Genomic DNA, 20,330 nt, shown 5'->3' with positions numbered 1-20,330 from the left:
GACTGGTGATAGTTATAGTAGTGGTAGTGACTGGTTATAGTTATAGTAGTGGTAGTGACTGGTGATAGTTATAGTAGTGGTAGTGACTGGTGATAGTTATAGTAGTGGTAGTGACTGGTGATAGTTATAGTAGTGGTAGTGACTGGTGATAGTTATAGTAGTGGTAGTGACTGGTTATAGTTATAGTAGTGGTAGTGACTGGTGATAGTTATAGTAGTGGTAGTGACTGGTTATAGTTATAGTAGTGGTAGTGACTGGTGATAGTTATAGTAGTGGTAGTGACTGGTGATAGTTATAGTAGTGGTAGTGACTGGTGATAGTTATAGTAGTGGTAGTGACTGGTGATAGTTATAGTAGTGGTAGTGACTGGTTATAGTTATAGTGGTGGTAGTGACTGGTTATAGTAATAGTAGTGGTAGTGACTGCAGTAGAAGTGGTAGTGACTGGTTATAGTTATAGTAGTGGTAGTGACTGCTTATAGTTACAGTAGTGGTAGTGACTGGGTATAGTTATGGTAGTGGTAGTGACTGGTTATATTTATAGTAGTGGTAGTGACTGGTTATAGTTATGGTAATGGTAGTGACTGGTTATGGTTATAGTTATAGTAGTGGTAGTGACTGCAGTAGAAGATCCTTGGTGCAGACTAACACACCTCTTTTACTATTATTTCTGTCCTGTATCAACTTCATTGCGCAGCTCGAATACAAAGTCATCATTCTCTGCTCTCCAGGTCCAACTTTCAGAACAGTGTTTGAAATTTTTAATTCCATGTTTCATTCACCGTTTCTTCCATGTTTTCTTTCAACATGCCTTGATTAAGTTATTTAGTGATGTAGGCCTACTGCCTTGCGCGTGGGATGACGCATTGAATACAATAGGAGTTTATTGGTCAGTCTCTTTTATGACTGTGTGATGTGGAAGGTAGTAGGTAGTAGGATTCTGTGTGTCTTCGTTGTCCACCCATTTCACAATTCCCTGCCTTTTGTCGTCCTGAAAACCTGTGTTATACTTGTCATGCAGTGAGTGGTATGTTGGATTGGAACTTTATTAAAAAACGTTGTTTATGACGCACTCTTATAAAAAAGGTTCCAACTTCCATATAGAACCAAAAAGGGTTCTGTCGTTTGCTTCATATTTCAAACCCTTAACAATTATATATAGAACCTTTTTATTGGGTTCTTTGATCAGAACTTCTTAACTGAACCAAAATTGGTTCCATATAGAACCGTGTATGGTGCCATTTATGAGTCATGGCTACTAATAAATAGTAACATTTCTAGCTAAGAATATAATATATTAAACAATTAATTAACGGACAAAAGAATGCCAGTATAGTTTTGAGATTTGATTGTCATTATATGCAAACATAGTTTGAAAATATGCACTGGTGGCCAGGGAGGAATCATTGTTTGAATGATGGCCCGCATCAATCTTTTGATATCATGTCTGGCTGACTTCCTAATGGAACAGTAGCCTATGGGTTGTTGCCTGGCTGGTTCCTAAGAAGAATATAGCAGCAAAAACATGAGTTCATCTTCATAAATATGCCCAGATTAAGATAAGGGATCTAGGTTTTGTTGTCATCCATGTCTAAATATGTACTATGTAGCAAATATTGAGAGTGAAACACTATTTTATTATATGGTGAAGGAGGGTTAGATAATAGTGAAAGACGGTTAGATAATAGTGAAGGAGGGTTAGATAATAGTGAAGGGCGGTTAGATAATAGTGAAGGACGGTTAGATAATAGTGAAGGACGGTTAGATAATAGTGAAGGACGGTTAGATAATAGTGAAGGACGGTTAGATAATAGTGAAGGACGGTTAGATAATAATGAAGGAGGGTTAGATAATAGTGAAGGACGGTTAGATAATAGTGAAGGACGGTTAGATAATAGTGAAGGACGGTTAGATAATAGTGAAGGACGGTTAGATAATTGTCACGTTCCTGACCTGTTTTCTCTTGTTTTGTATGTGTTTATTGGTCAGGGCGTGAGTTTTGGGTGGGCAGTCTATGTTTTCTATTTCTATGTTGGGATTTTGTGTTCGGCCTGGTATGATTCTCAATCAGAGACAGGTGTCTATCGTTGTCCCTGATTGAGAATCATACTAAGGCAGCCTGGGTTTCACTTGTGTTTTGTGGGTGTTTGTTCCTGTGTCAGCGTTTGGGCCACACAGGACTGTTTCGGGTTTGTCACGTTTGTTGTTTTGTATGTTGAAGTGTTTTGTTGTTTTGTCATTAAATAATGAACACTTATCCCTCCGCATCTTGGTCCGATCCATGCTCCTCCTCGTCCGAGGAGGAGAACGACATTGACAGCCGTTACAGAAACACCCACCAAACCAGGACCAAGCGGATTGGAGAAGGACGGCAAGAACAAAAGCAATGGAGAGAAGAAGAATGGACTTGGGAGGAGATCCTAGACGGTAAAGGACCCTGGGCAGAGCCAGTGGAGTGTCGCCGCCCCAAAGCAGAGCTGGAGGCAGCGAAAGCGGAAAGGAGGTTGTATGAGGCTAAAGCAAGGCAGAGCGGCTGGAAGCCCGAGAGGCTCACCCAAAAATTTCTTGGGGGGGGGGGCTAAAGGGGAGTGTGGCGAAGCCGGGTTGGTTACCTGAGCCAACTCCCCGGGCTTACCGTGGAGTGAGAGGGCGTCGTACTGGTCAGACACCGTGTTATGCGGTAAAGCGCACGGTGTCCCCAGTACGCGTGCTTAGCCCAGTGCGGGCTATTCCACCTTGCCGCACTGGGAGGGCTAGGTTGGGCATCGAGCCGGATGTCATGAAGCCGGCCCAACGTATCTGGCCTCCAGTACGTCTCCTCGGGCCGGCGTACATGGCACCAGCCTTACAGGTGGTGTCTCCGGTTCGCCTGCATAGCCCAGTGCGGGCTATTCCACCTCGCCGCACTGGCAGGGCTACGGGGACCATTCAACCTGGTAAGGTTGGGGAGGCTCGGTGCTCAAGAGCGCGTGTCCTCCTTCACGGTCCGGTAGATCCGGCGCCACCTTCCCACCCCAGTCCAGTACCATCAGTGCCGACACCACGCACCAGGCTTCCAGTGCGTTTCCAGAGCCCTGTTCCTCCTCCACGCACTCTCCCTGTGGTGCGTGTCTCCAGCCCAGTGCCTCCAGTTCCGGCACCACGCACCAGGCCTACTGTGCGCCTCAGCAGGTCAGAGTCGGCCGTCTGCCCAACGCCGCCTGCGCTGCTTGCCTGCTCAGCGCTGCCCGAACTGTCTGCCTTCCCAGCGCTGCCCGTCTGTCCCGAGCCTTCAGAGCCGTCCAGCCAGGACCAGCCAGAGCCGTCCAGCCAGGACCAGCCAGAGCCGTCCAGCCAGGACCAGCCAGAGCCGTCCAGCCAGGACCAGCCAGAGCCGTCCAGCCAGGACCAGCCAGAGCCGTCCAGCCAGGAGCTGCCAGCCAGTCAGGAGCTGCCGGAGCCAGCCAGCCAGGATCCGCCAGAGCCTTCCGCCAGCCAGGATCCACCAGAGCCTTCCGCCAGCCAGGATCCGCCAGAGCCTTCCGCCAGCCAGGATCCGCCAGAGCCTTCCGCCAGCCAGGATCCGCCAGAGCCAGCCGCCAGCCAGGATCCGCCAGAGCCAGCCGCCAGCCAGGATCCGCCAGAGCCAGCCGCCAGCCAGGATCCGCCAGAGCCAGCCGCCAGCCAGGATCCGCCAGAGCCAGCCGCCAGCCAGGACCTGCCAGAGCCGTCCAGCCAGGACCTGCCAGAGTCCCTCAGCCAGGACCTGCCAGAGTCCCTCAGCCAGGACCTGCCAGAGTCCCTCAGCCAGGACCTGCCAGAGTCCCTCAGCCCGGAGCTGCTGCCCCTTATCCCGGAGCTGCTGCCCCTTATCCCGGTGCTGCCCCTTATCCCGATGCTGCCCCTTCATTTAGGTGGGTTTAGTTGGAGGGTGGTCATTGGGAGGGGGATACGGAAGCGGGGAGTGACTATGGTGGGGTGGGGACCTCGCCCAGAGCCTGAGCCACCACCGTGGTCAGATGCCCACCCAGACCCTCCCCTAGACTTTGTGCTGGTGCGCCCGGAGTTCGCACCTTAAGGGGGGGGTTATGTCACGTTCCTGACCTGTTTTCTCTTGTTTTGTATGTGTTTATTGGTCAGGGCGTGAGTTTTGGGTGGGCAGTCTATGTTTTCTATTTCTATGTTGGGATTTTGTGTTCGGCCTGGTATGATTCTCAATCAGAGACAGGTGTCTATCGTTGTCCCTGATTGAGAATCATACTAAGGCAGCCTGGGTTTCACTTGTGTTTTGTGGGTGTTTGTTCCTGTGTCAGCGTTTGGGCCACACAGGACTGTTTCGGGTTTGTCACGTTTGTTGTTTTGTATGTTGAAGTGTTTTGTTGTTTTGTCATTAAATAATGAACACTTATCCCTCCGCATCTTGGTCCGATCCATGCTCCTCCTCGTCCGAGGAGGAGAACGACATTGACAGCCGTTACAATAATAGTGAAGGACGGTTAGATAATAGTGAAGGAGGGTTAGATAATAGTGAAGGTCGGTTAGATAATAGTGAAGGACGGTTAGATAATAGTGAAGGACGGTTAGATAATAGTAAAGGACGGTTAGATAATAGTGAAGGAGGGTTAGATAATAGTGAAGGGCGGTTAGATAATAGTGAAGGAGGGTTAGATAATAGTGAAGGGCGGTTAGATAATAGTGAAGGACGGTTAGATAATAGTGAAGGGCAGTTAGATAATAGGGAATGCTTGTACTGTACATTATCATTTGGGGGGCAGCAAGTAGCCTAGTGGTAGCCTTTTTTTAAAGCCCATAACCATGTGTGTGAGGTGTATACTTTTGTTTCAAAGTAGATTTGTTTAAGACTACCAAGAAATGCAGGAGAGGGTTCATGACCTCTTCTTTCTTGGCCTCTGCTATTTGAGGGGTGTGAGATGTTGATCTGTGCAGCACCAGTAAACCTGCTATTTGAGAGGTGTGAGATGTTGATCTGTGCAGTACCAGTAAACCTGTGAGAGAGATCCCCCACTCACCACAAAGCTGCTTGGGTGTCACCAAAGATCAGCCTCTCAAGGAATGCCTAAAGACAGTACAGGCTATGCAAGTGGGAGTGGCAACGCTACATTGTTTATAATACCTGTATTCACACAGTGATCCACAGATGGCATTGCACATAATGCTGTTGTTACGCTATGGCAGGTGTAGGCAACCCTGGTTCTGGAGTGTTTTTGATTTCACATTACAGTACCATCCCATTCCATCTCACAGCCCTAGCGGAGTTATCGTAGAGGAGATTTCCATGTGCAAAACGTATTCATCTGAGACAAAACCTGTCTGAATGCCACCCTTGCTTTTAGCTGTGTGTTGTATTCAGATTCAATGGTTACGTCCCAAATAGCACTCTATTCACTGGGCCCTGGGGAAAAGTAGTACCCTATTCACTGGGCCCTGGGGAAAAGTAGTACCCTATTCACTGGGCCCTGGGGAAAAGTAGCACCCTATTCACTGGGCCCTGGGGAAAAGTAGTACCCTATTCACTGGGCCCTGGGGAAAAGTAGTACCCTATTCACTGGGCCCTGGGGAAAAGTAACACCCTATTCACTGGGCCTGGGGAAAAGTAGAACCCCATTCACTGGGCCCTGGGGACAAGTAACACCCTATTCACTGGGCCCTGGGGAAAAGTAGCACCGTATTCACTGGGCCCTGGGGAAAAGTAGCACCCTATTCACTGGGCCCTGGGGAAAAGTAGAACCCTATTCACTGGGCCCTGGGGAAAAGTAGCACCCTATTCACTGGGCCCTGGGGACAAGTAACACCCTATTCACTGGAACCTGGGGACAAGTAACACCCTATTCACTGGGCCCTGGGGAAAAGTAGCACCCTATTCACTGGGCCCTGGGGAAAAGTAGAACCCTATTCACTGGGCCCTGGGGACAAGTAACACCGTATTCACTGGAACCTCGGGAAAAGTAACACCCTATTCACTGGGCCCTGGGGACAAGTAGCACCCTATTCACTGGGCCCTGGGGAAAAGTAGAACCCCATTCACTGGGCCCTGGGGACAAGTAACACCCTATTCACTGGGCCCTGGGGAAAAGTAGCACCCTATTCACTGGGCCCTGGGGAAAAGTAGCACCGTATTCACTGGGCCCTGGGGAAAAGTAGCACCCTATGCATTGGGCGCTGGGGAAAAGTAGCACCCTATTCACTGGGCCCTGGGGAAAAGTAGCACCCTATGCATTGGGTGCTGGGGAAAAGTAGCACCCTATTCACTGGGCCTGGGGAAAAGTAGCACCCTATTCACTGGGCCTGGGGAAAAGTAGAACCCCATTCACTGGGCCCTGGGGACAAGTAACACCCTATTCACTGGGCCCTGGGGAAAAGTAGCACCCTATTCACTGGGCCCTGGGGAAAGTAGAACCCTATTCACTAGGCCCTGGGGAAAAGTAGCACCCTATTCACTGGGCCCTGGGGAAAAGTAGAACCCTATTCATTGGGTGCTGGGGAAAAGTAGTACCCTATTCACTGGGCCCTGGAGAAAAGTAACACCCTATTCACTGGGCCCTGGGGACAAGTAACACCCTATTCACTGGGCCCTGGGGAAAAGTAGCACCCTATTCACTGGGCCCTGGGGGAAAGTGACACCCTATTCACTGGGCCCTGGGTAAAAGTAGCACCCTATTCACTGGGCCCTGGGGAAAAGTAACAACCTATTGACTGGGCCCTGGGGAAAAGTAGCACCCTATGTAGGAAATAGGGTGCCATTTGGGATAAGACATTTTAGAAGCTATATTGGCAGTATGCTGTAGCTTTGGTGAGGACTGACACCAGCAGGTGTGGATGGGAGATGTGTTGACACGGGAAAGTAACCACCCATCTTCAGTCACCCCTTTCAGCAGTTTACAGCATTGTAGCCTATGTAGGAGACTTGGCTTGGTTGGAGGGGGTGCAGGACTAGTGACACAGAGTTATTTCAGGGAAATTAGAGACTTGGCTTGGTTGGAGGGGGTGCAGGACTAGTGACACAGAGTTATTTCAGGGAAATTAGAGACTTGGCTTGGTTGGAGGGGTGCAGGACTAGTGACACAGAGTTATTTCAGGGAAATTAGAGACTTGGCTTGGTTGGAGGGGTGCAGGACTAGTGACACAGAGTTATTTCAGGGAAATTAGAGACTTGGCTTGGTTGGAGGGGTGCAGGACTAGTGACACAGAGTTATTTCAGGGAAATTAGAGACTTGGCTTGGTTGGAGGGGTGGAGGACTAGTGACACAGAGTTATTTCAGGGAAATTAGAGACTTGGCTTGGTTGGAGGGGTGCAGGACTAGTGACACAGAGTTATTTCAGGGAAATTAGAGACTTGGCTTGGTTGGAGGGGTGGAGGACTAGTGACACAGAGTTATTTCAGGGAAATTAGAGACTTGGCTTGGTTGGAGGGGTGCAGGACTAGTGACACAGAGTTATTTCAGGGAAATTAGAGACTTGGCTTGGTTGGAGGGGTGGAGGACTAGTGACACAGAGTTATTTCAGGGAAATTAGAGACTTGGCTTGGTTGGAGGGGTGCAGGACTAGTGACACAGAGTTATTTCAGGGAAATTAGAAGAAAGACCAAAACAATATCTCATAGTTTTTTTAATACATTTGTTATATTTGTTTTAAGAAAATGACAACATCTGACGTTGATCACTTGTATTTAAGGACATCCTGGTGTTATTTGAAATCAAGGGGTATAATTTAATTAGTTGAATTCCCTGTGGCTTTTACAGAGATGTCCCAACAACTGCATCATAAAACATTACATTATGTAGGATTAAGAAAACCACTAGGTGGTAATGTTGACCATGTTATCTAAGCAGGGAGATGAGACAACTGCAAAATCACTCCGTCCCTTCGTCGATAATCAACATTATCGGCAGAATTAGGAAATAACATAAGGTTCATACATATTGAGAGAAAGATAATAGATACAAATCATTTCATTGTCAATTAGACACAGTCACTCAGGACTGGAGTAGGCTAGGCCTCAACGCGTTAGTGGCGATACCAACATCGTAATACAAGTTCAATGTGTGAGTGAGCATGTTTGTGTGTCGTCTGCCTCATGTGGACTCTTCAGTGTTCCTCCTCTCACAGTGTTTGGGGCACAGCGGGTGGTGGTCTGGCTGGGGTGTAGTGGTGTGAGCATCTCTCTGCTCCTCTCTCTGCCGCCTCCTGTCTCCCCCTGCAGGCTGCTGCTCATTATTACAGCGGTGGACCAGGACAGGCTGTTTGACCAGAGCGGGACTTTTCTTCATCAGTAGACGCTGCAGGACCTGCTTGTCTGACCGCTCCTTCCTAAAGTCATCCTCATATACCTTGAGCTGGACACAGGAAACCAGAGACAGTGGTTAGTTAGTTAGTTTTGAGTCAATTCAAGAAATATATCCCTATTTGATGAAATCCTTTTGAAAATACATTACAATTTGGAATAGAAGTTTCTCCTAAACTGGAATGGACTCTGACCCTAGGATATAAAATAAAAGTGATGTTTACAGCAAGGCCCTGTTGGTACGTTCACATGCAGCACATCTCCCAGACGACTTCTAGTGAAACCATATGGTCATTATGGATATGCCGTGTCCCATTATTTTCACGTTCAACTTAACCCAATGTCAGTTTATGTCCTCATCTGTTACGATACATCCCGTCTGCCCAGCTGTCGTTATTAATTCAGGTGTGTGTGTGTGCATGTATATTATATATATATATATGTGTGTGTGTGTGTGTGTTCATGTTTGTGTGTGTTCATGTTTGTGTGTGTGTGCGTGTGCGTGTATATATATCCCACTACCTGCTCCTGCAGTAGGGCCATCTGTTGTCTCATCTCCTCTCTCGTCCTCCTCAGTCTCTTGTTCTCCTGCTGGGTGTGTTTGTGGTCCTTGTGCTCCGTCTGGTAGTCTGCTTCATAGATCTCAGTCTGGACAGAGGACAGGGACACTGGTAGTTAATGCTAGGTGAAACACAGTCTGGGGACAGAGGACAGGGACACTGGTAGTTAATGCTAGGTGAAACACAGTCTGGGGACAGAGGACAGGGACACTGGTAGTTAATGCTAGGTGAAACACTGTCTGGGGACAGAGGACAGGGACACTGGTAGTTAATGCTAGGTGAAACACAGTCTGGGGACAGAGGACAGGGACACTGGTAGTTAATGCTAGGTGAAACACTGTCTGGGGACAGAGGACAGGGGACAGGGACACTGGTAGTTAATGCTAGGTGAAACACTGTCTGGGGACAGAGGACAGGGACACTGGTAGTTAATGCTAGGTGAAGCACAATCTGGGGACAGAGGACAGGAACACTGGTAGTTAATGCTAGGTGAAACACAGTCTGGGGACAGAGGACAGGGACACTGGTAGTTATTGCTAGGTGGAACACAGTCTGGGGACAGAGGGCAGGGACACTGGTAGTTATTGCTAGGTGAAACACAGTCTGGGGACAGAGGACAGGGACACTGGTAGTTAATGCTAGGTGAAACACAGTCTGGGGACAGAGGACAGGGACACTGGTAGTTAATGCTAGGTGAAACACAGTCTGGGGACAGAGGACAGGGACACTGGTAGTTAATGCTAGGTGGAACAAAGTCTGGGGACAGAGGACAGGGACACTGGTAGTTAATGCTAGGTGAAACACAGTCTGGGGACAGAGGACAGGGACACTGGTAGTTAATGCTAGGTGAAACACAGTCTGGGGACAGAGGACAGGGACACTGGTAGTTAATGCTAGGTGAAACACAGTCTGGGGACAGAGGACAGGAACACTGGTAGTTAATGCTAGGTGAAACACAGTCTGGGGACAGAGGACAGGGACACTGGTAGTTAATGCTAGGTGAAACACAGTCTGGGGACAGAGGACAGGGACACTGGTAGTTAATGCTAGGTGAAACACAGTCTGGGGACAGAGGACAGGAACACTGGTAGTTAATGCTAGGTGAAACACAATTGGAGGAGAAGGGAGTGGAGGGGGTATGGAGGAGGAGGGAGTGGAGGGGGTTTGAAGAAGAGAGTGGAGGGGGTATCGAGGAGAAAGTGGAGGGGGTAAGGAGGGAGGAGGGTGTGGATGGGTTATGGAGGAGAGAGTAGAGGGGGTAAGGAGAAGGAGGGAGAAGGGTCTGGAGGGGTTATGCAGGAGAGAGTGGAGGGGGTAAGGAGAAGGAGGGAGAAGGGTGTGGAGGGGTTATGGAGGAGGGTGTGGAGGGGTTATGGAGGCGAGAGTAGAGGGGGCATGGAGAAGAGAGTGGAGGGGGTAAGGAGAAGGAGGGAGAAGGGTGTGGAGGGGTTATGGAGGAGGGTATGGAGGGGTTATGGAGGAGAGAGTGGAGGGGTATGGAGGAGGAGGGAGGAGGGTGTTGAGGGGGAAGTGAGGTGAACTACCTGGCATCTGAGGGCCTCCAGCTGCTCCTTTAGGTCTTGCACCTCCTTCTGGGGGTTTGCCTGGTCCTCTAGTGCCCTGTAGGGGCCAATACTGATTCTATCCCTACTCAGGGCCCCTCGATCTGGGGTGGAAGAGGAGAAGAGATGGGATGGTGGGCCATGGCCGGAAGAGGAGGAGAGGCCGTTTATGGTGCCATGGCTGAGGCTGGGGGACAGATTCGGCCCCCCAGGAGCATCAGAGATGGGGGTGGTTTCTGGAAGATCGGTCACAGTGCTCAAACTGGTCTACAGGATGGAAGGAGAGGGTAGACACATAGATATATTATACATATATCGAATACAGTTGAAGTCGGAAGTTTACATACACTTAGCCAAATACATTTAAACTCAGTTTTTCACAATTCCTGACATTTAATCCTAGTAAAAGTGCCCTGTCTTAGGTCAGTTAGGATCACCACTTTATTTTAAGAATGTGAAATGTCAGAATAATAATAGAGAGAATGATTTATTTCAGCTTTTATTTCTTTCATCACATTCCCAGTGGGTAAGAAGTTTAAATACACTCAATTAGTATTTGGTAGCATTGCCTTTAAATTGTTTAACTTGGGTCAAACGTTTTGGGTAGCCTTCCACGAGCTTCCCACAATAAGTTGGCCGAATTTTGATCCATTCCTCCTGACAGAGCTGGTGTAACTGAGTCAGGTTTGTAGGCCTCCTTGCTCACACACACTTTTTCAGTTCTGCCCACATATTTTCTATGGGATTGAGGTCAGGGATTTGTGATGGCCACTCCAATACCTTGACTCTGTTGTCCTTAAGCCATTTTGCCACAACTTTGGAAGTATACTTGGGGTCATTGTCCATTTGGAAGACCCATTTGCGACCAAGCTTTAACTTCCTGACTGATGTCTTGAGATGTTGCTTCAATATATCCACATAATTTTCTTCCCTCATGATGCCATCTATTTTCTGAAGTGCACCAGTCCCTCCTGCAGCAAAGCAGCTCCACAACATGATGCTGCCACCCCCGTGCTTCACGGTTGGGATGGTGTTCTTCGACTTGCAAGCCGCCCCGTTTTTCCTCCAAACATAATGATGGTCATTATGGTCAAACAGTTCTATTTTTGTTTCATCAGACCAGAGGACATTTCTCCAAAAAGTATGATCTTTGTCCCCATGTGCAGTTGCAAACCATAGTCTAGCTTTTTATGGCGGTTTTAGAGAGGTGGCTTCTTCCTTGCTGAGCGGCCTTTCAAGTTATGTCGAATTAGGAATCGTTTTACTGTGGATATAGAGACTTTTGCACCTGTTTCCTCCAGCATCTTCACAAGGTCCTTTGCTGTTGTTCTGGGATTGATTTGCACTTTTCGCACCAAAGTACATTCATCTCTAGGAGACAGAACGCGTCTCCTTCCTAAGCGGTATGACGGCTGTGTGGTTCCATGGTGTTTATACTTGCGTACTATTGTTTGTGCAGGTGAACGTGGTACCTTCAGGCGTTTAGAAATTTCTCCCAAGGATGAACCAGATTTGTGGAGGTCTCCAATTGGTTTTCTGAGGTCTTGGCTGATTTCTTTTGATTTTCCCATGATGTCAAGCAAAGAGGCACTGAGTTTGAAGGTAGGCCTTGAAATACATCCACAGGTACACCTCCAATTGACTCAAATGAAATTTTCCAAGCTGTTCTGACCCACTCGAATTGTGATACAATGAATTATAAGTGAAATAATCTGTCTGTAAACAATTGTTGGAAAAATGACTTGTGTCATGCACAAAGTAGATGTCCTAACCGACTTGCCAAAACTATAGTTTGTTAACAAGATTGCGGAGTGGTTGAAAAACGAGTTTTAATGATTCCAACCTAAGTGTATGTAAACTTACGACTTCAACTGTATATATATATATATATCTAAAGGAAAGCGTGACAGATTACATACACTTTTAAAAGGATCTAGAGGTAATAATAATGATATTCATGGGGCTCACCTGTGTGCTCTTTGTCCAGTCTCTGGTGGTGTCTGTGTGATGTCGTCTATTCTCCAGCAACCTGACGTATTCATGTAGCTGCTGGTTCTTCTTCAACTCCTGCATCAGTGTGTGTTCATAGTACTCCCTCTTGTTCTACAGAAACACAGTCAGGATACAGTCAGTGTGTGTGTATGTGTGTGTGTGTCTGTCAGTGTGTTTGTTCGTGCACATGCGTTAATCTGTTTGTGCAGGTGTGCGTGTCCTCTGCCCGTCGGTCGGTACCTGTTCGTGGTCTACTTTGAGCAGCAGCATGTTGTTGAGTTGTTTGACTGTGTTGCTCTCCTGCTCCAGAGTCTCTACTCTCTGTTGGAGACTCAGAGTTGTGCTGCGATACACATGGTCCCAGTCTTCATTCAGCTTCATCAACTAACACAGACACATCATCATCATCACCACCGTCATCATCATCAGCTAATACAGACATACATCATCATCACCATCATCCTTTCTGGCCTCGTCCAAAATAGTTTGTATTCCCAGAATGTGGTACACTTGTCTCTGGTTTAATTCCTGTAGTTAGGTGCGGTGTAGTTTTGTGTGTCACCTCTTTGTTGACTCTGCGTAGCTCAGTGTTCCTGTTGAGCAGTAGTAGCTTCTCCTGGTCAGCTGAGGTGACTGACATACTGTCAGTGATCAGAGACCCCTGGTCCTCCCCGGACAGCAACCTCTCACCAGCAGGGACAATCTCCTCCTCCACCACATTCGCCCTGTACACAAACACACAAAGTCACACACAAGCACACAGACACACACAAGCACACAGATACACACAAGTACACAGACACACAGACACACACGCACGGTGAGAATATTGTGTAGGAAACCAACAGCACTCGCCTGAACATAGCGTACCTGCAAGCAGATAGAAACATACTTGTACACACATAGAGGAGCATGAACTACTACTATGCACGACCTCACACCTACACACACGCATACACAGTAACACCATGTAGCATTTACACATGCCTGCAAACACAACCACTATCATTCTCAAACACCCAAACAACGTTTATCCCCACTTCAAGTGTTTCTTGTCTAAGATGAGAAAAACACATCCTTGATACATTCTACAATCTAGTACAGGGGTAGACAATCCTGGTCCTAGGTTTTTGATTTAACCGACCTGGAAGACCAGGTGTGTTGAATTTCGGCAATCACTGAACTGACCAATTAGCTCAGTTGGTCAGGTGTGGTGCCTAGCTGGAACAAAATCCTTAAGAATCCTGCAGCACTCCCGGAACAGGGTTGCCTATCCCTGATCTAGTCCATTCCCTTGTGAGCTACCTGTCAACTGTGGCACTCCTGGAACAAGGTTGTCTACTCCTGATCTAGTACATTCCCTTGTGAGCTACCTGTCAACTGCGGCACTCCTGGAACAGGGTTGCCTATCCCTGATCTAGTACATTCCCTTGTGAGCTACCTGTCAACTGCAGCAGATTCAAATCATCATTGCCATCTAATGATCCCTGTGCTGTGCCGCCTGCACACTTCTCGTGTCTAGAGGAAACCCTGCATCCTGAGATCAGCTTGTTCAAGCCTTGATGGCTTCATCAACTCAATGACAAAAGTAAGGATTTCAGTTAAGATTTTTTTTGTGTGGTTAAGGCAAATTAGGTCCACTTATAATCGCTTGTTGCCAGAATACGTTTGTTTTTCTCAAAACGAGGGTATCATCAGAATTAAAGAACACAAATTGAGGCATAACCACCATGTTTTAATTTGGCTTGAATCTAATACAGAGTTATAGAGCATGTCCATCAACAAAACTGTCCAGTCCATTCAACCTCACAGATGGATCCAGTCTCCAGCCCTGCTGTGTCCTGAATATCCAACATGTTTTCTTCCTCTTGGACTGCAGATTAATGTGACCCAGATGAAGGAAGTTTTCAATCATAAACACTGTCTTGGTAGGACACCAAGATGCTATTTCTTCCTGTGGCAGTTTGGTCATTTATTGTAATCTAACATGAAAAAATATAAATAATAACTTCCTTCCTCTTTAGCAGGCTGCCATGCTGGGGAAATAATGGATTATCCTATACAAATACAAATGGTCAATGGCTACTAGCCTATTCTCTCTGAGTAAGGAGTATGGCTTTACTACTGGCCTACACATTATGAACCAAATAATGGCTGTGTCTCAAATGGCAACCTATTCCCTTCATAGTGCACTACTTTTTAACAGGGCCCATAGAGCTCTGGCCAAAAGTAATGCACTATATAGGGAATAAGAGGCCATTTGGGAGGCCGTCAATGTCTTTTGATGTGTGGGTGCTGTGCAGTAGCAGGCTATACTACTATCAGAAGAGTTGATAATTGGGTTATTGCACAACCTAGTCCTCAGCCACTTCTGGGGCAAAAACAATTTCAGGATAAAAACCTTCCGTGCAACAGGACTCAATGATCTAATTATTATTCTGCAATGTCATTCCACAGGAGTAAACAGATCATTGCACTGCAGTCTAAGTAGTGTTTTATTTGGAAACAAATAGCCAAATAATGAGTTTTATTTTTTTTGTATGTGAATGCAACACAACCTCTGCGGTAGTGCACTGGCACTTACTATAACTCTAGGACATAGTTCTCGGTTCCCCTTTAATGCTACTGAACAAGTCATAGAGCATCAGCAGTAGTCATGTGACCTGAACAGGGATGGAGAATTCAACGTATTGACCTGGGAAACTCCCCTGACATACCAAGTTCCTTTTTTTAAAGTAGCTGGAATCACCCACACACGATTTATTCACATACATCCTGTTATTCACTCATAGTATTGCAAGTGTTTTCCCGACTGGCACAACAACTGGCACATTACGTTTTAAGAACCATATGTTTTGTAGAACTTGGTGAGAGCCTGGTTGTATTATGGTTATTTTGCATACAACCTTTCCATAATGTTTCCTACAGGTTTCCTTACGGCTATATTTAAAGTAATGTTCTCAAATTGTTCAGAGAACGTTAAAACCTCTACTTCATCACCCTCCCGGATCCGGGATCCTCCTCATCAGAAAAGCTGACTAGCATAGCCTAGCCTAACGGGACAGGGATATCATATAATATAATTTTCATGAAATCACAAGTCCAATACAGCAAATGAAAGATAAACATCTTGTGAATCCAGCCATCATTTCCGATTTTTAAAATGTTTTACAGCGAAAACACAATATGTATTTCTATTAGCTAACCACAATAGCCAAACACACAACCGCATATTTTCACCATGTTTCCACCGCATAGGTAGCTTTCACAAAACGGACAAAATAGAGATAAAATTAATCACTAACCTTGAACAACTTCATCAGATGACAGTCTTATAACATGTTATACAATATATTTATTTTTTGTTCGAAAATGTGCATATTTGAGGTATAAATCATAGTTTTACATTGCAGCCACCATCAAAAATAGCACCAAAGCAGCCAGAATAATTACAGAGAGCAACGTGAAATACATAAATACTCATCATAAAACATTTATGAAAAATACATGGTGTACAGCAAATGAAAGATAAACATCTTGTGAATCCAGCCAATATTTCCGATTTTTTAAGTGTTTTACAGCGAAAACACAATATAGAATTATATTAGCTTACCACAATAGCCAAACACACAAAGGCATTTATTCACCGCAAAGGTAGCTTTCGCAAAAACCAGCAATAGATATCAAATTAATCACTAACCTTTGGACAACTTCATCAGATGACAGTCTTATAACATCATGTTATACAATACATTTATGTTTTGTTCGAAAATGTGCATATTTAGAGCTGCAAATCGTGGTTATACATTGTGAATACGTAGCAACAATTCCCCAGAATGTCCGGAGATATTTTGGACACTCACCTAATCTGACCAAAGAACTCATCATAAACTTTACATAAAAATACTTGTTGTATGGCAAATGAAAGATACACTGGTTCTTAATGCAACCGCTGTGTTAGATTTTTTAAAATAACTTTACCACAACATACAGCTTGGGTTATTGTGAGACAGCGCTCACCAACACGGCGGAGAATAGGCATCAACATATTACACAGAAATACGAAATAACATCATAAATGTTGTCTTACTTTTGCTGAGCTTCCATCAGAATGTTGTACAAGGAGTCCTATTTCCAGAATAAATCGTTGTTTGGTTTTAGAATGTCCATTTCTTCTGTCGAATTAGCAACCTTGGCTAGCATTGTGGAGCGAACATTCCCATCATCTCTTGGCGCAAAGAACGGAAAATTCCAAAAGTCCCATTAAACGTTGCATAAACTGATAAAACTCGGTTGAAAAAACCTACTTTATGATGTTTTTCTCATATGTATCAAATAAAATCAGAGCCGGAGATATTCGCCGTGTATACCGAACGCTTTTCAGAAGACAATGTCGAGGTCTTCCGCGCGCCGTCGAAGACAAAGAAAATACCGGACCTGTCACTCCAAAAGCTCTTATTCGGCCTCAGATCAAGCTAGACACCCCATTCAACCTTCCACTGCCTGTTGACATCTAGTGGAAGGCGTATGAAGTGCATACATATCGATAAATAAAAGTTGAAGTTTCAGGGCCTGCCAGTTGAATAGACAGGCCCTGAAACAGAGCCTCGTTTTCAGATTTTTTACTTCCTGTATGGAAGTTTGCTGCCAAATGAGTTCTGTTTTACTCACAGATATAATTCAAACAGTTTTAGAAACTTCAGAGTGTTTTCTATCCAATAGTAATAATAATATGCATATTGAATGATCTAGAACAGAGTACGAGGCCGTTTAATTTGGGCACGATTTTTTCCAAAGTGAAAACAGCGCCCCCCTATTGACAAGAAAAAAACCTTCTGTGGAAATTTCAGAACTTCAGCATAAAGTTTTCCACAGGTATCCTTATGGTTCTATTTCAAGTTATGTTCTCAGAACATAACAAAAAAAATCCATAAAAAATGTGTAACGTTCAAATAAATGTTCTAAGAATGTTATTTAAAAACATATACATTCTGTTCTCAGTATCAACAAAACTATCTCTATCCTCTATCTTGTTAAGTGTGTTTTTCCCTTTAAAATAGGGTCTGGTTGAATAGACTAAAATGAACAGGTTTGTATGAGTTAAAAACATGGCATACTATTATGATCCTTGAGGCGTAGTGGGCTTATTCCATGGATAGCAAGGTTAGGTTCAAATCTCACTGATGCCATGTCAAAATAAAATAAAATAATGTTTGCATGATTAATGCCTAAGCAAATACATTTTTTATGTGTCATATCTGTGCTTGGAATTCAAAACAGTTCATCTAAGCTAGCAGTAAAATGTTCTCAGAACCTCCCTGCAACCAAAACAAAATGTATGTTCCTAGAACAGGCTAAATGTTTACTGTTGTTCTCAGAAGATTTTTTAAAAAACCATTCAGTTTTAGCGGTCAGGAACAATATGGCTTGGTTCCCAGAACCAATGGGAAGTCAAAAACGTACGGTCCCACAACTTCCAAGGAAACAGGTGTGTCAGCTGGTTTTAATCATCCACACTGTGGTGGTGTTTTGGACATGCATACCTTGATTCCTCTATAGCCCCATTTTCCTCTGGGTTCTGTACGAGAGCACTGGCGCTGTAGGGTGAAGAATCTACCTCCTGTTCAGACGATGATGATGCGGACAGTGAACCTCCGTCCATGACTGATCTGAGCCAACAAATGAACCTGACAAAAGTTGAAAAACTGCACTCCAAAATTTAATTAAAAAAAAAAAGAACTAAATAAGTCGTCAAAAACTGCACTCCAAAATTAAATTTAAAAAAAAAAGAAAGTAAGTAAATAAGTCGTCAAGGTTGGTCAAGGCTGTCTTCTCTAGTGTTGGTCAAGGCTGTCTTCTCTAGTGTGCAGATTTGGCACTTGTATTTGACCTGATCCAACTGTCAACTGAGGCAGAAACCTCTGACGTAATGAACACAAAAGACTGACAAAATGAAAATCTCAACTGATCCAGAATCCTCTGAAGTGATGAACACAAAGTATTGACCAAATTGAAATCAATTCTCAACTGATCCAGAATCCTCTGATGTGATGAATACACACCCAAGTTGTATAAAGCCTCCACAGAGCATATGGTGGAAAGTCAATATGACTTTCAGTCTGTCTGTCTACCTAAAAAGGAAGTCTAAACATACCCTGCTGCCTGCACCCACATGCAAATGATGTTAGAATATAGGAAGTCACAGAACAATTTAGGTTGTTTTTAAACATAGTATATATAATGTGAGAATAGGAAGGCACAGAACAATTCAACTTATCTCAAATCTGTCAGAGGGTTTTTAAACTTAATATTTATAATGTGAGAATGGGAAGAACAACTAATCTCAACTCTGTCTGGGTCTGAACAATAGGTACATATTGTTCTGTTTCTATGTCATTACTTTCAAAGTGTGGTTTTTTAAGAGGTTGTCCCGAAGATTTTGAAGGTACTTTTGAGTACAAATAAAGAAGTATGACATCAGCGGGGAATTCCACTCATGCTCATGTTTCTGTTTCTTTCTGTGTGTGAGTGAGTGTAGTCTGGAATTCACAGCATACTCTCAACGTACCAACAACTGTTCACTCCCCAATCTCACAAGTATCACAGTTACTAAATCAAAGGCATCACATGTCAATAAAAGAACACAAATGTTATTATAACGAAGCAGCCAAAAAATATTTGACTGCAAAAGTGGTTAAATTTATAGATATTGTGACACACTCCCTGAACTCAAAGATCAGAAAATGCCTGGCTGGAGGGGGGATGGGCCACATAAGGTTGTGTAACCCAATATTGCAAGCTCTGATATTGCTCAAATGTGGAATACAAGTAGCCAGTTGTCTGCCCTACATACACAAACCAACCAGTATTAGGATCTCTTAATGCATCTTGTAAATATACACCTGTAACTACATACACAAACCAACCAGCATTAGGATCTCTTAATACATCATGGAAATATACACCTGTAACTACATACACAAACCAACCAGCATTAGGATCTCTTAATACATCATGGAAATATACACCTGTAACTACATACACAAACCAACCAGCATTAGGATCTCTTAATACATCATGGAAATATACACCTGTAACTACATACACAAACCAACCAGCATTAGGATCTCTTAATACATCATGGAAATATAGAGCTGTAAACACAGTGGTACAATGGGTGGAAATATACTGTAAACTAGGAATATTTATGATGAATGTAAGCTTGACTTTTTTGTAGCTGATAAGCAGACAAGTCAAATTCTAGTAGACAAGTCAAATTCTAGTAGACAAGTCAAATTCTCTCTCATTCAGTGCTGTATGATCCTGCTAGACAACAACACATACAGTTACACCTGTCTTTTGATGTTGTGGCTTTTGGAATCAGCTCCAAGGAAAACAAGTGGGCTCAGACATCGGAATTATATTTTTTGGGGTCTAAGGTTCCTTGAAGGATTTTGTATCTTAAGCCTCTACATTTGTAATTTAGTCAGGGGGACACCACAGATTATCTTTGGGTCCGCACTGGATTTAGCCTCAAATCCATCATGACATTCAAAATCCAATATGGCTGCCATAATACTAATGACCATAAAGACTGTTTTGGTGTAAATCAATTTTATTCAGAATACAATATGGCCAACATGATTACACTCAGACACCTTCGCCTAAAAATACGTTTCAATTGTTCATTTTGTATTGTGTTATTCTGTCTTTAAGGTTTCATACGGTTCTTGGTATATCTAGGACTATGAGTGGCACTGCCATGCCTCTTGTGTTTGATTATCTGAAGCCAAATAGCTTATTAATGTGTTTTCATGTTTACATTCATCAATACATGCTAACTAGGGATTAGCTAATGATTAGCCTGTGTTTTTCTTAAGGGTAGCTTTAGTGTTTTTCTTAAGGGTAGCTTTAGTGTATCTTAACTTCTTCCAGT

The 20,330-nt window shown here is 44.5% G+C and overlaps 1 protein-coding gene across 1 annotated transcript; it reads right to left on the bottom strand.

Annotated features, from left to right (window-relative positions):
- Positions 1–7,596: 7,596 nt before the first annotated feature.
- si:ch211-153b23.7 lies at positions 7,597–18,531 on the bottom strand. Its single transcript, XM_038981934.1, has 7 exons — positions 17,938–18,531; positions 12,957–13,119; positions 12,635–12,778; positions 12,371–12,505; positions 10,385–10,669; positions 8,803–8,928; positions 7,597–8,332 (listed from the first exon to the last, which is right to left on the bottom strand). The coding sequence occupies exons 1-7, from the start codon at positions 18,054–18,056 to the stop codon at positions 8,072–8,074; spliced, it is 1,233 nt and encodes a 410-aa protein (XP_038837862.1). The 5' UTR covers positions 18,057–18,531; the 3' UTR covers positions 7,597–8,071.
- Positions 18,532–20,330: the final 1,799 nt, after the last annotated feature.

The sequence above is a fragment of the Salvelinus namaycush genome, chromosome 42 (assembly GCF_016432855.1).
Source record: "Salvelinus namaycush isolate Seneca chromosome 42, SaNama_1.0, whole genome shotgun sequence".
NCBI lineage: Eukaryota > Metazoa > Chordata > Actinopteri > Salmoniformes > Salmonidae > Salvelinus > Salvelinus namaycush.
Note: the sequence above shows the minus strand (reverse complement) of the source record. Positions and strands in the feature narration are given on the sequence as shown.

Excerpts from the sequence above, each read along its gene's own strand:
- si:ch211-153b23.7 (XM_038981934.1), bottom strand. The coding sequence starts at position 18,056 with ATGGACGGAGGTTCACTGTCCGCATCATCATCGTCTGAACAGGAGGTA. Across the intron at positions 10,670-12,370 it reads ACTGGACAAAGAGCACACAG|ACCAGTTTGAGCACTGTGAC; the intron begins GTGAGCCCCATG and ends TCCATCCTGTAG. Across the intron at positions 8,333-8,802 it reads TGGCCCTACTGCAGGAGCAG|CTCAAGGTATATGAGGATGA; the intron begins GTAGTGGGATAT and ends TCCTGTGTCCAG.